The 16289-nt window shown below is 36.1% G+C and overlaps 1 protein-coding gene across 2 annotated transcripts in view; it reads right to left on the minus strand.

Annotated features, from left to right (window-relative positions):
* FRK (fyn related Src family tyrosine kinase) overlaps window positions 1-16289 on the minus strand; it is a 51047-nt gene that overhangs the window by 17861 nt on the left and 16897 nt on the right. For both annotated transcript variants that reach the window (XM_027898644.1, XM_027898645.1), the window contains exons 2-4: window positions 9874-9995; window positions 3099-3262; window positions 2315-2483 (exon numbers count right to left, since the gene is read on the minus strand). In XM_027898644.1, the coding sequence (XP_027754445.1) occupies window positions 2315-2483; window positions 3099-3262; window positions 9874-9995 (455 nt within the window). The remainder of the gene's footprint in view (window positions 1-2314; window positions 2484-3098; window positions 3263-9873; window positions 9996-16289) is intronic.

Consider the following 16289-nt stretch of genomic DNA (forward strand, 5'->3'; position numbering starts at 1 on the left):
CAAAGTATTCAGATTATATATGATCTAAAACAAATGTACAAAACAATGCTTAACAAAAAAAACTCAAAGTAACAGAAATCCTTTCTGCCCTTCAGGCCTATAAATCTATGAAATACTGATTGCACTATGCTCTTCTACACTGTTCACTGTGTGATTACCGTACTTGATCAACATGTTCCTGCTTAGTAATGAGAGCATTGCTCCATGTCACAATTTCTCCGGTGGTAAAGCCTTTTTAACAAACCCGCACTATCCCAGCCCCCTATCACTTTGAGTGTAACACACTCCTCTTGTTCTGATGAATTCCTTTTCCAGAGGGTCTACACTGCAAAACAGCTTCGTGAAAAGCCTGCAGTTTAAAATATGCCCCCTCCTGCCCCAGCATAAAGACAACCGATTTAGATCTCTGAACCAAGCAACAGCAGAGGATCATTTTACAGTGTGTAAAATTATGTGAATTTTGGAAGCTTCAAACACCAACATATAACAAAATGTAATTCTTGGTTACTCATGAACTAATATGTTTTCCACATTAATTTATCTCCTTTATATTGTGGTGAATGAAATTACCAGACCTACCCTTTGCTGAAATTTTATTAGTACCAAGGCAAGCATTTATTACTCAGATTAAGGTGAGGGTATTGGTATTTTTCTTTAATTAGTGAAGTGTTGTTCCTCATGAGGAGCAATGAGAACAAGCTGTGAAAAACCAGTGTGCTAACTGATTACAGTAAGGGACTCCAAATGGTGGAAAACACTGTATTAGAAGAAAATAATTCCCTAGAGAAGAACACTACAAGGCTAATGCTTACATTTCACACTGTTTGAACTGTTTTTGTAGAACGAGATAGTTCACAAAGTACAGTGATAAGAAATTCATTATTAGTTATATAATTTATCAAGATGGCTTTGAGAATCAAAGTCTTCATTCTGAGCAGCACTATGTGCAAAGTACAACTTCCTCATCACAGTATTAGATCACAAACTCTCTGCTATCCAAGCACCACATCCAGGTGGGGCTTGTGTCTGCCCTAACTCAATATAACCCATCATGAAATCAATGAGACTACTACTGTTGACCTGAACAGGAGTCAGACTAGAGTGAAAAAAACAGAGACAGAAAAAGTATCGATTAATTGAGCCCTTTTTCCCAGATGAATTATGATACTATGAAAAGAATCACAGTTGAAGGAGTTTCTTCCACTATACTGTGCTAGTCTGTATGTAATAATGAGTTTGCAGTGAGTCTTATGTTTATTCCACTGAGAAAGAGATTTCAAGATAGTTTCTGTGTTTACTGGGTCACTAGGAAGATATACCTGTTCACTGAAAAAAGTACTGTCTTTCATATAAATAGCAGAAGGTCTTTAGTCTGAGCAGTTTTTATATTTCCAGTAAGCAGAGGGGGAAAAAAAAAAAAAAAAAAAAAAAAGCAGCTTATTTTCTTTCAGTTTGCAAGTCTCAAAACACAAAGAATATCCTGATACAAGAGAGCTTTAAAACATATGCTTAAATTCCTCCCTGTTCAGGGGTTCAAGCATATTGGTGCTATTCTGAATCAAAGATCTGAATCTGTTCTGCTTCCTGAACCATGTTCATTAGTGCCCAACACAAGCTTTTCCAATTAACCACAACTCGTGTTATCTCTTTTTAAAAAACATGTATATCATTCAGGCTACCTTTCTTATCTATGTGGTTCTTGCCATCTGCTGGCAGATATTTTATGTTGTCAATTTAAAATGCACAAATTACTCGACGTTAATAAAACATAATTAAGAAAAATGCTAAAAGCTGTATTAGTCACAATCTTACACTACATGCAAATATTGGATATCAACGCTGTGTATCAAAAAGTTTGAGATATTTTATTCAGTCAATACTAAGATTAAAGCACTTCTTAAGTACGAACTTATCATAGTACATATTCTATATTACCAAAGAAATAATTATAATGTAGCATTTAATCACCAGAAAAATTCTCCAGGTTACAAATCTGTAGTCAATCAGTTACTTCACCTCTAGATAAAATGCAGTTATTCAATTCCATACAAGCAACATTGTACAAGTAGAGGTACAACACTTGCTGGAGTTGCCTTTTTATGCAGTCATCTAGAAACTGAAAACTGTATAAAATTCTAATTCAAAATACCAAATAATATCTGGACCTTATGCATTACTAATCTTCATGTTTAAGTGTGGGGATTTAAGAATGATTGTATATATAGACAGGCTCTCTTTTCAGTAGCATTTAAAAAGTAAAGGAGCACCCTTGCTAGCATTTCACATTATTAGCATTTAAGAGTAATTTACATACCTGGTTTTAACGTTTTGATTGCCACAGGGATGTTATTATTCCACCGTCCTTCCCATACCTCACCAAACTGACCAGATCCTAATTTTTTCACCAATTTCAGAGATTGTCTGTCTATCTCCCACTGATCAACAGTTTTATATGACAAATCAAAAGTAGCAGGAATTTGAACCTGGTAAAAGAAAATAAATAATATAATAATTGAGACTTTTAATATTTTTTCAAGAGCTCATACAAATAATTTTTAACTATGTCATGTAAATTTGGAACAGAATATAAATCATGCTTCCTTAGAGTACACATACATAATAAAGTGAGCTGAGAACATAAAATACAACTCATATACTGAGGACTATTTTTAGAAATAAGAAATACGATAAAGAAAATATCCTTTCATTAAAAGTAAAAATTGGAACTCATTCCTCTAGCAAGCTTTTTGAAAAGTGACGTATTGCTTGCCTGAACCTTGTGGTTCTGTCTCAGTAATTACTTATGGACAGCTAGAGTTATGAAGTTGGAGATTTCATCTCCATATATATTTATAAAAAGGTATTCATAAATCATGATTTGGCATGTTTTCTCCCCCAGCCACTTGATGATTTGTTAAAAATGGCATGGAATTTATTATTAACTTGTCAGCCTCAAGAATGAAACTGTTACAGTACCTAGAACTTACTGAAAACAAGCAGATCATAAACATTTTGAAATTATAGAAGCAGATATGGAGTCAACACTTTCTGACAGATACCTGATGAGTTAGCTTACAATAAATATTTTCCACTCTTACCTTTAGGCATGGTTTTTTGAGTAACACGCAGAGGCCATCACTGTTCTTGCTATAATAGTCAACCAAGTCATTCAGAGTTTTGAAAGTTTTCCTTCTGCTTAGAAAAAAGCCTCCTTCATCCAGCTTTCTGATCCTGTAGTGCTTCACAGATGCACCATCAAAAACTAAAAAGATTTAAATATATTAAATTTCTAGGAATTATTGCAGTGGTACAATATCATTTATGACCAAATCATCATAAGGTCCCAAAATATATTTATGAGGACTTTAAAAGAAATTATTTTAGTTTTGAATAGGACAGCTATAAAAAGCCTTTTTCAAGCCAAAGCCCATTGTTTAGATATCTTAATACTATCTATCAGTCTTCAGCCATTCAGGTTGGGAGATTCTTGCTTGCACCCTGAAAACTGAAGTAGAAGTACCTAAATACATCTTCTGTGAGGCAGCTCATGTTTTCCATCTCTGAAGACACCAAAACTAGAAGCATCTTACTCACAGTAATCATGTAATTGATTTTAGTATTTCCTTTATCAGTGTCAACATTCCAAATAGTAGCTGTTGGGCTGGTAGGCATTGGAAAGGAAACAGATACACTCTTCACATGGCCATAATTCCCCAAAAATCACTCACATCTTCCAAAGGGTTTTTTGAGTTTTGTATGTGTTTGGAATATGTAAAAATCAGGTGAATAATGCTCTGTTTCATGTAGTTGATTAACCTCTTTCCATTGAAATGTGTTTTAGTCTAATCTGTTGATTCTTAATCAACAAGACTTTGCTCTCCTCACCTCCTGTAGGTTATTTACCTGCATATGATGACACCCAAAATGTCCTTCTTTCTGCCTATTGGAGCACTCTTTAGATGTGTCAGAAAGAAGGTTGGGCAACTGCATGTTGGGGCTAGACCTGGACCGGCACCGTATCAGACAGGGACAAAAAATACAGTCACTCATCTAGCATGCTATTCAAGGAATGTTAGGCTCACAATTGTCATTTCTGAAGTCTCTGTTATACGCAGGTTAGAGCAAAAGCAGTGTATGCAACCCAGGGAGTACACAAGACAATTTATTGTGGCAAGGGGAAAAAAAGTATTTTTGTACCATTGATAAATAAAATAAATATTTTTAAGTACTGTTTATTTCATCTTTGTCTCATCCTTTTTAAATTTTTTGTGTATGCTCTATAACATACAAATTCTATCAGTACAGTAGTACATGTATAAAATTTTTAAAAAAAATAGATATATCTAGGGTGAACGCTCAAAAATCTTTTTAGGCTCACACGGAGGGCAGTTCAGAAGAGCTGAAAAGGTATTTAGTCACTTACATGGGTGTCTTTTAGCAAGACACTCCATTAGTTAGACATCACTGTCCATTTTTAATGGGCAATTGAGGGTTTATATTGCATACAGAAGGGTAACTGATTTAGCTCCTAACAATGCTACAGCTGTTAGATCTAACATTAACAGTGTTCCACAATAAGTCTAGCTGGTAATGACGAATCCTGATAAATATAAATCCTATATAAAGCATAACTTAAGAAGAAAGATGTTTGAGTAGTAGGGCAAATTTGCTGTGTCTTAAACAAAAGATATATATGCATTCACTGCACAGAGATTTACTGATCTGAGGAATTTCAGAGCTCAATGAATGCTACCGAGCTGTAAGATTAAGTGATAGACCAGGATTTGAAAGTGTGGACAGATTTTTTTTGCTGTGTGTTAGAGCTGGCGTGGGTTCAACGTGAAGGAACAGAGCCTGCCCAGTTAGGATTGGGGCCAGTGAGATGGCAAATCAAGCCAAACAGGAGAATGGGATCATCTAATGTGTCTGAGGATCAGCCAGAAGAAGAAACAATGGAGAAGGACTAAATATGAAGCACCACCTTTTGGAAAAAAAAAAAAAAAATCAAGAAGTAATAGCTAAATGAAAAAATTGCTATTACTTCTTTCTGGATTTTATTATTATAGCTGATATATCCTTTTTACTGTAATACTGCATGGATTTTGGCACTTTCGTTATAATAACAGACTAATGCTTAGTAGCACAGTTGTATGCAGAAAATTATTGGTTGCATGCAATCAACAAAGCTGATATAAAGAGTAATTTCTCTCACAATTTAAGTGATCAAGTTAAAAAGGAAAAGCTCTTCTTCCCTAAGAACTATCGTGGATAATCAAATAATTTTTTGTATTGTACTGTGCGATTGTCGTCACAGACCACCAGAGGGCAGAGAGGAGCTGTTCAAAATACTCCACCCCAGGCAGTATTTTTAGGGATCTGAGAATTTACAATCATGAGGACCTGGAATAAGAATATTTGCAAATAAAATCTAGATAATAAAGATAAATACATCACACTTTTCAAATGCCATTTCCTGTTAAATCAACACTCACAAGTAGTATTTTTAATTATAAAATACATGCATATTTTTGTGATGCAACATTTGGAAACTGGGCAGAATGAAGTAAGGAGTAATTTGGTAACAAAAGACTGAAAGATTGCTGACTTCTCCCAAGTTCACCGGAAAATTGATCTGCACAAATTAATAAATCTCTATGATGCACTGAATAAAAGAACAACAGGATGACTGTTAATTCAGTCTCAGTTGTACATCACAAGTAATCGTAGTTTGACTGCCTGCTTTGTTTATCAGAAGTATTATAAATGTTACTTGTGAAGCACCTAACATTAATAATGCAAGAGTTGTTTTGAAGGATGTGCTCTAATTTCTTAAATGAGACTTCTAAGAAGCCTTATGATTGACAGCATCCCGGTCAGGAGGTGATGTGTGTGGAGAAGCTGGAGAAAATTTCTGAACTGATAACCATCTCTTCTTGCCATAAGTAGCTGAGATTAGTGCAGTACTCGACAGGATATTGTTTACTTGTATCCCAGGGGTGAGTCCGGCTGAGTGTGGTTGCACCACACACTTGCAGCTCTGTGACATGGTGTGGCTCCTCTGCCAAGAGGAGACCTCATGTCATCCAGGGAAGAGTTAGCCATAACCCCTTCCAGTCATCCTTACATCCATGCCAGACTGCTTATCGGGATAGGATTGTGACTTCAGCTTCACACAGCTTGACAGTAGCTAGGGTTGAAGACTGTGGTGGTTTTTTCCTCAACTTGCCCTTTCCAGAAGAACCACAGTTCCCCACTAGATTTCTACATGGTTTCAGTTTAACAGAAGGATTCTCCTCTCCCTGCAATCCATTTTAATATGGTTGGACTAAGCAGAAGTAGGCTTTGACACCTAAAGAATGAGAATAAAATAATGTACTACTCTTTTCCCAGGGTAGAAAAACGTATGGTGGCGTCCACAGAGTCAACATCTTCACCCCATGAATCATGGAGTGAAGATGTTGACTCTGTGGATGCCACCATACATTTCCTGAATCAACGTCTTCACTCCATGAATCATGAAGACACTAAGGCACCATTACTGCCAGCAATGATGTGTCCCCACATCACTCCTGTCAGCAGTGCTGCCCCAGCAGTGGCCATGCAGTACTGCCAGCTTTGCTCAGTCTCCATGCCCAGGGTTTAAGTGGGGGGAGAGTGACCCCTGAGATCACTCTCATCAGCACAGAACAGGTGCAGAGGCAGATCCAATATCATTCCCTTACTGTGGCCATGATTTTGCAAGTCCTATGAGTCTGCTGCTTTAAACAATTACCTATTTTTTCTTACGCTGAAACCCAGTCTGGCTTAGAGGAAACCAAACAATATTTTTTTGGAGCATGGAAAAAAAATTTGAAGAAAACACAAACCATTTACATTGTTATTTAATGCAATAAGTCTTTCAGATACCATTATTCAGTGACGGGCTAAGTAGAGAGCTTCCTGCTATCATTGGCAATGACACTCAATTAAGCTGAGCACATCTAAATTATGGCTTTTAATTAAAAAGAGGCACTGTCTAAGATGGCACTAACGTGTTTAAAATTTAATACATTTCACACCAGATGCTGGAATCATCAACATAAAAATCTGTTGACAACATGTGCATTTTTAAAATGGGAAAACCTATTTTTAAAATGCCAAACACTTTAAATTTATAGCAACACATCTCAGTGGCCTATCTGGTTTGATGAGCTTTCCATTTAACCATTCACAGATGAGAAAAACCTTTCTGAATGTGACTTTTTATTTTTAATTCAAACAGTTACTTAGTATCTTACAAATTGAGAGTTTTCCCAAATTAGAGGTAAAAAGTACCATTTTCATGAAAGGTAGGTGTTTTTTTCTTTTTTCTTCCTAAGGAGATAATTTGTTTCTCTAATTAATATTAAGTCTCTTATACATTGCCCATATGAGTACAAAATCAAGCATGAAAGTCATACAAGCAGTTTATGGGTTCTTGGGTAAAAGTCTCTCTTCCTTCTCAATTTCTCTTATTTTTTTAACTTTATTACACCTAAATGTTAAGCTGTATAAAGAATTAAAACATTTAAAGACCGTAATTCTGAAAGCCAAGTTATCACTCTTTTAGCCATTATAATCTACTCTGAAATGAAACCAAAACAGCAATAGAAGACAGAGTAAAACCAAGCATACCCACAGAGGATGGGACTTTGGGAGTCTAATCTTTCTGCACTGAAAAAACTGGAAACAGAAATTAGGCATATTCCAAAACACATCAGCTACCACGGAGATAGAAGCTTTCATTCTGCTTCAACTTGAATGTTTCATAATTCCTTCTGATGGCACAAAGAGGAGAGATACAGGAAAAATGCCTTCTCCATAGTATCTGCTGAACTAAACAACCTTCTTTCCAATTAATACTTTCCACAACACAAACCTCTTCATCATTTGCTTTAGAATGCAGGAAAGAAATTCACACTGATGGTTTCATATCTTGCTGCTGTGAGTCATCACCAAATCTCCTGTTTCTGAATAACCTTATATAGAAACCTGAAAAATGTCTACCATAGGCTTTTATAATTGAATCAAATATACTAAATCAGATAGAATAAACTTTCTATCCAAAATTTGTAAGGAAAAAATTAAACAGCAGCATCAAAGGATAATTTCATCCTATCACAAATTCTGGCCTAAAAAACATTTATTTTCCTTGTCTTGGATCTTTCACTGGATTATCTCATAATCTAACTAAAGTACTGCTGCCTTCCTATTAGAGAAGTGGTTAGGATGCAGGATAAATAATTAAGGTTTTGAATCTTTCCTGGAAGCCTGTAGTTGGAGAATAATAAAAAGAAATTGCATTTTCACTCCTAGTTGCATAAACAGAAGATATTTCATTGAATTTTAGTAAAAGGTGTCATATAGTCAAGTGCTAGCATTAAAAATATAATACACCCTTATTTGTCCTTCCCTGCATTACACCACACTGTTATTGGTCTAGCCCAGCCCTTGGATGAAGAACGCTTGAAAGAAACTGAAACCATGTAATACATCAGTAACCTGGCACGTGAAGAGAATGCATTTTGCAAGGTCTTTGGCTATAATACAATCCTTGGATAAAATTGTGCATGCACAGGGTCAGTTCTGTCACATCTGAGGAGCAATCTGATTCCTTGCTGATGGTAGTTTTCCTTTCAGCACTTTATGTCAAGAACCAACTTCCTTGAGGGCAAACTGAAAATTATGGAGTGAACTCCCCCAGAACTGTAAATACCACATTTATTTCATAAAATTCCCTGTCTTTCACTCCACATTTCTTTGTCTTGGCAATGAAAAGCAATCCTTCCGTTACGGCAAGATATTGCAGGTATATCCCCTTTCCTTGTTATTGGGAAAGAAACCAAGAATGTGTCAAAAGTTCATTAAGCTGTGTTTCTGTGTAACTTTCAGAACATTTGAATGACACAAGTATCCTGGCAAAAGTGGAGTCATTATGAAAGAATCTGGTTAAGCACAGGGTGCCTCTCCTTTTATTGACATAATTCTGCATGTGAATACTTACAGTTTATTCACAAACATCAAGAATCTTTGCTGGTGTCTGGAATTAACACAGACAGAGCACATTAGGTAGCTTGGGTGTAGAGCCCTGCTGTCTCAGAGAAAACATTATTCCCTTGGACTCATAGTTGTATGTCAAGTTTGATTGGAAATGTACACAGAAAACAATTAATGAACAACATTTACTGTTTAAAATGGCAAATATCTACAGCATGAAAAAGATGATGTACTTATATGTGAATAAAATTAGTAACAAGTAAGTTAACAGTCCCTATCAGATAATCTCTTAGATTCAAATAAAGGACTTAAATAAGTTTCAAAATGCTCATCATCATAAATCTAATTTTTTACTGATGTTTACAACTCACTTTTCAATGAAACATTACTGATTCTAAAGTACAGCTTCGAAGATCTATCATTTTATCCCTGAAAACAAATAAATATAAACCTAAGTGTGAGTTCTAGGAGAAATCTCTTTTTCTTAAACTGCAGATATCTGCCAGCATGCTTTTATTTTTATTTTGTGTGCTAATCAGAACAGTAGGGTACAACTGCAATGTATGTTTTTGTGCTTTGATTGTGAAAATACCATCTATTTTAAGGCAGCTGGCATACTGGAAGTACTAAGCATAAAAAAGTTAATTTCTGCTCTAAGCATATTGATAAACAAAGCCTATAAAATATAAACTCAAATTAATCTTGCCAAATTTTCTTTATATATCTCCCAGGAAATAATTACTGTTATAGACTTAATTTCATTTTCATGCCCGCGGTTTATTGTTCTCAAAAATGAAAAAGCCCAAATCACCCAAGAAATTTTTAAAACATTGCTTCAGATGAAAAACTAGAATATACCTGAGAGTGAGTATTCCCCTTTTAGACTTTCGCTTTCTCGGATTAGGAAGGTTCCTGCCTGGTTTCCAGGGTATGACAGTTGTCTCTCGGCATCTGCTCGTTTGGTTCCGCCAAAGAACCATCTGAACAAATAAAAAACATTAATTTTACCATTCAGTGAAACATACCAGGAAGACAGTTTAGTTTTTATAAACATGTTGCATATTTACTATGAGATAATCTGTGCTATCCTAATTAAATATCAATAGTGGAGGGGGAAAAGGGGGCGGGGGGGGGAACCAGTCAGAACTACACAACAAATTTATTGCTAGAAAATACTGCTTACACATTTGAGTGAAATCTGGATTTTACTGCTAATGAAAGATCTTACTGATTTCAAGGGAACAAGCATTCATAAATGGCAGACTGGTTTTGTCTCAGAAAAAAATCACGAAGAAATTTTGCCAAGGCCACAGTAGCGGAAATTGATACCAAGTCCATAGATGCCACTTGAACTATGTAGAGGTGCAGGTAGGTGCTAAAATCCTGGCATCTTAAAAGCCAGAAGATCTCTGAAACTGCAAAATGCCTCTCAGGTTCCAAGGTGTAAATCACCCTGCAGCCTTCCCCATTCCACTGTCACAAATAAGTTACTGGTAATTTTTCAGCTCTGCTGCTGTTTGACAAACAAAACCAGTATGTCCCTCACATCACTGCAAACATCTCAACACCCATGTTTTGTGAAAATCTACTCCTATTTATGCCTTTTAAAACATATTTTTCCTCTCTCACTAAAACCTGTAGCTCACAAAGGCTTGTTCAAGCAATAGTTTTAATTTCCTCGTCTGAAGGTAGTAGTTTTGCACTGAGTTTAAATTATATGTAAATATGACAGAGATGAGTCAGCATTTTCTACTGGTACGGCATTCAGCTTCCTTCTGACAAACATGCAGAGCTTTTTCCAAGATTAGCTCCACCCTTTATTTGAAGCAAATGGTATCATAGCTAAACCTATTATGCAAACTTTAAATATACATTAGTGTATCACACCACGATTAAGTGGACTATTTGGTTAACTACTTGCTTTGTCAGTTACTGTGAAAAGTACCAAAGGAGTCATCAACAGACTACTTTAGTACCTGCAAGGCTTGTAATCATCAAGAGGAATGGTGGAAATGAATGGGTGGCACCTTGGCTGAGCAAGCATGAGAACTGATAAATGGTTTCCTATTAATAAAGAGGAAATAAAAAGAGGGAAATACAGACGACACTAACCCACACTGAATATGCCTTCCTAATAAAGCAAAATGAAAGACAGATATTCTGGACCTTATTCTTGTCCTCTGACTTGAAGATGATTTGGACATATTTGGCAGGAAAGTAATCTCATTAGAAAGCTGGAATGTGTTAGTGGTAATTTTAATTAGTCAAATGTGTTCATTAATTTAACCAATTAATTTAATTAATTCATTATTTAGACTGTAGAAAACTAAGTAATCAATATTCAAATCCTTGACTGAGGTTCTTGTCAAAGGAATAAGAGGACAGAGTACAAGTTCAGTCCTATTCCAGTCCCAAAGAAAACCTGTCTGCCCTAAAAGCTGAATTTGAATCTCCATGAAATTTCTAAATATACCTGCTCTGGGAGTAACATCTGAAAACTAACAAACTATATGATCTGAAAAAAAAACAGCCTAATATTTTTCTCCTTGAACTGTAAGATATTACTTAGTAGTGATCAAAGTGACTGATTCTCATAAGAATGTATAAGAAGAGGTTTCATGGGGTGAGAAGAGAGCATCTTTTCAAAAGAATTTAATTTTGTACCAAACCCAAAAGTCCTTCCAATCCATTAATAGCAAAGTTGAATTTTATGGACAGTCAAAAAACAGTCTTTACATGATCCAGCATTTGAACATACACTGTAAGTAACTCAAAGTACTAGTGCTGAAAACATGAGCAAAAATACAGTGTATGCAAGAAAAAGAAACGGTTGGTTTATTTTGGAAATACAAATTAAAATAGTATTATGCTGTGTATGTAAAGTCATGATTTTGGAAAGTAATACATAAGTACATCGTATTTAGGCACAAGTCTGTTTCTTTGACTTCAAAACATTTCAAATTACATGCTTATTTTTATTTTTATTTTTATTCATATCAATATGAAATTACAATTAAAGTTTATATGGAGGATATATTATATGTAGGTTCTGACTCCACATAAATTAGCAGTTTAAAAAGATCCTAACTTGCAAAATGAGATAATTAGAGTAACAGTACTTGAGAAGGTAAGTGTAACTGAAGCAATTACGGAGAGTGAGAAGTGGACACATATTGTATATTACCTCATTTGCCTGACTTCATATGATCTGATTAAAATATTTCAGAAAAATATAGGGAAAATTACTTTTAATAGCACTTGAATATCTGATTCTTAGTTCAAAGTCATTGAAATAAGTTAACAACAATAATAATACAGTGCCAAAAGTAATATTATTGTGAAAAAACAACCCCTTAATTTTAAAGCAAATAATTTAGTTATTCACTTTTTATTTTAACAAAAGCACATCTGAATTTAAAGTACTATTTTCAGCATAATGGAAGTTTAAAATCCCTTCATAAAGTGTGAAGAGCTTATTTCAATTTCTAGCAACTGAACTTATGCTTCAAAAGGCTTAATATTTTACTTCATCCAAAAGTGTGTACCTTAGAGGGAAAAGTACTCTAAAAGTAATGAATCAAAGTAATTGCTCACCATGAGTCATTGCACTGCAGGATGGGAAGGTCAGACCAAAACAACACCCAATCCTTAGTAAATCTATTTGAGTTTTATAACACAAAGACTGACGAAGGTTTTGAAACAGAGCATTTGGAAAAACGAACCAAATATGAAGCACTATCCATTGCAGAAGTTAAGTAACCAGCACTTCAGTGCCTTCCATTGGCACCAGACAGTCCCAGAGAAGTTTGAATTAGCACTTCACACATAGCATCACTGTGAACTTCAGCTTGCAGCCAGATCCCTGGGTCACAAACGTCAGTGCAGGATCAGTTGATTACCAGGCATGGCACAAATGAGTGTATTCAGAATTAGTCATAATTTTGTATTTGTAGCAGGAACTGCCTGGCTAGTACAGCAATAGTGCTCTTCTGTCAGTGAGATCCAGGAACACGCTTTCTTGGCCAACACTGCATCCAACACCCTAACTCCCTTTCCAATATACCTTGACAGATCTGCTTTTTACAGATTGTTTCTAGCAGCTTCCTCAAAATCTCTTGTTTCCACCATTATTCATAGCTATCAGAAATTCCTTCATTAAAAACTTCAGGGTACTTCCAGGTCACATCTCTGCCACTATGTATAGGAGGACAGAAAAGATGACCTTCATGTTGGTCACAAACACAGTCCTTGTTGCAGGTGATGCTCAATATTGGAATACCAGTGAGGTTGGCTGTGGTTACTGAGAGCATAGGAATCACATCTCTCTTGGCCATCAATTCCACTAGCAGTTTTTGATCACAGGATTATCATCGTGGATCACAGCAGACTTTGTCATGGGATGTTCCCTAACTGTGACAGTACCACTGCTGAGACCTTCTTCCAGCAAAGATATATCTTCATCTAGCTGAATGCTGTTGGTTGTACTAGATGGGTGTTGGAAGTCCTTCGCAAGAGACATATTCTTGGTGGAGAAAAATCTCTGAAGAAAAGGAGAACTGAAGAAAAGACCGCTTTGGAATGCAGCTAAACTACTGGACAGCAGATAACTTCCTACCTCAGAGACTGCTTTTCATGTTATAAAAGTGTTATGTTTATTCAATTTAGTAACAATGTTGTTAGAAAAAATCCTGCTTTGTATGTAATCTGCAGTTTCAACTATTGTTAGCCCTGTCCCTCTTTGGTGATTCTATACCCTATGCTTATTGGCCCCTGATAGTTAAAATTTATAGCTTTTCCCTGTTTTTCTATCTCACCTCACCCATATTTGGATGTGTTTAGCTTAATTTCTCCATTTATAGACATCCCCTTGCATGAAACTCCCTAAAATCCTTCTAAATTCCACACATTCTATGTTCTACCACATATAAGTTAGCTCACCCCCTGAAATAAAGAATTGTCCATTTTGTCTTCACTCTGTGCAATTTCTGTGCAAAGTGGATTTTTCACGGTCTAATATTAGGAGGTGTTACAGCTCTCACCTCCCATAGATGGGAAATTTTTTTAAGAAACTGAAAGAATAGAATCACAGCATCACAGAATACGCTGAGTTAGAAGTGACCCACAGGGATCATCGAGTTCAGCCCGTAGCCCTGCACAGGACAATTCACAAGAGTCACAACCATGCCACCTTGTGCTCCCTCCTGCCTATGCATTCAGTCCAATTTGAATTGATAGTGTTACCTGGCCCCATCACCACCTTTGCTCAGAAGCCCTCTGTCCTCCAAGGCGCAGAGCACTGCAGCTTTCCATCTCCGTGTCAAAGCCACATTTACCTGTCTCTGCTTTGTGTCTCCCTGAGCTTTGCTACATAAAAATCCACTAAAAATAGTCACTTCTACTTTTGCACTTTTATTCTTATAGTAGGAAGATATGGCGGAACCTTTTACACTAGAAAGTAGAAGAGAGAGAGAGTAATAATGGGCCAAGAGCTATCACATGCCACATAGCAACTGACTTACTAAAGCCAATTACTAAAGCAAAGAAAGAGTTGAAGGAAAAGCTCTCCAATGCTGTACCACTGATAATATTTACAGTGCCTGGCAACATGCCTATAAGAGAACAAATGTCCCAGTGGAAAAACCAAAACCCACCAATATCCCTATCCAAAAAAAAAAAAAAAAAAAAAAGAGCTAAACACCAGCTCTGAAGTAACAGCTACAATCTTTGGCTTTCTTGGAAATTTCAGCAGATCTCTCACTGCTCTTTTGTTGTCCACACTGAAAATCAACAGAGAAAATTATGTGGAAGTTATGACTATTTCACACATTTCCATTAGGGCTCACCAGAGCACAGCTTCCCATTTTATCCTCTACCATTACTTAGATTCAGTATTTACAGGAGTAAAATCAGAACTCCACAATGTCATATCTGAAGTTACTGAATTGCATTAATAACTAGCTGTAAATGGGATAAGGGGGGGTTATTTCAGTTTCTCATTCAAGCTGCAGGACACTGGAGGTAAGATGAGGCTAGAAGCAGAGGGCTATGACATACTCTCAATTTTGTGAATGTTCAATTAAAAGGGAAAATCCTGAGGGCTGAGTCAGCAGTAAGGTACAGCCACATATAGAAGTTGTGATCATTACAATAGGAATGAAGAGGGAGGAAAGGGGAGAAAAAATGCTGAGAAACACTTGGAGGCATAAAAGAATAAATACCAGAAAATCAGTCACATGAAATTTATTTTCAACAATGACTGAAGATATTAAACAAGACAGCATGATCCTATCCCTGGATCAGCACTTTGTGGCATTACAGACATCTTACATCTCATTTTTCTTAAGTGCTTTCAAATGGGATTTACCTTCTCATGTTAGGGTACATCTCATGAGAATGCTAAATGTCAGCAGCTGAGAGGGTTTGTTGAGTTTCCTGTGGTTCCCAACCAGAAGTTTCCATTATAGAACAAATGTCAATGACAAAGAGGTTAGCTGGCCCTCCAGGAGATTCACTGGAGTGTGTTAACTGTGTCTGTAGTACTAGGCTGAGGAGAAGAAGAGGTTTCTTAAGACTGAGAAGAGCAAAAAATGACTGCAATTAGAGCAAAAGACTTGGGTGAGGACAAAAAAACCCAACACTATATGCTGAAACAACCTATATACCACTTTCTTCTGAAATGCAAAAAACCTTGTGTAATAGCTAAAACAAATACAGAAAAGCTACAGCAGAACAAGAAGTTTACATTTTAAATGTCTCAAAATCTACTGTCACAGAAAGCTGTAACTGCAAACTCAAGAACTCCAAAGTTAGGAGATGACAATATTAATATTGTTTTCAAGGCATCCACTCAGCCTTTTTCAGGAAAATCCAGTATGATACCATCTTTAATTACCTGGTCATATCCATTGCTCCCTACAGTGTTAATATGAATGCTGCTCAGTGAATATCCTCTATTTCGTTTTGTCATTGTGTAGATAGAGTTTATTTACTGTACATTGTTTAGCCTCTGGTCTCAATGCCAGTTACAAAATTACATGAATGGTTTATTTCATAGCATCCTCTATTATAGTGCTCATGACTGTAATATCCCAACGCTTTACAAGCATTCGTTAAATTCTTCTGATTAAAAAGTTTTTCTGCAGTGGAGAAACAGCCCAGGCAATAAGAAACTGTTACAAACATTTCCAACAAATTTTGGATGTCCAGCTTGAAAACTTCAGGGCCTATCTTTCAGGGAATTTAATAAAGTACAGTATGTAGTAATTTATTCAGAC

The sequence above is a fragment of the Empidonax traillii genome, unplaced genomic scaffold (assembly GCF_003031625.1).
Source record: "Empidonax traillii isolate 1590-97213 ecotype Southwest subspecies unplaced genomic scaffold, ASM303162v1 scaffold611:size485065, whole genome shotgun sequence".
In the NCBI taxonomy this organism is placed as follows: domain Eukaryota; kingdom Metazoa; phylum Chordata; class Aves; order Passeriformes; family Tyrannidae; genus Empidonax; species Empidonax traillii.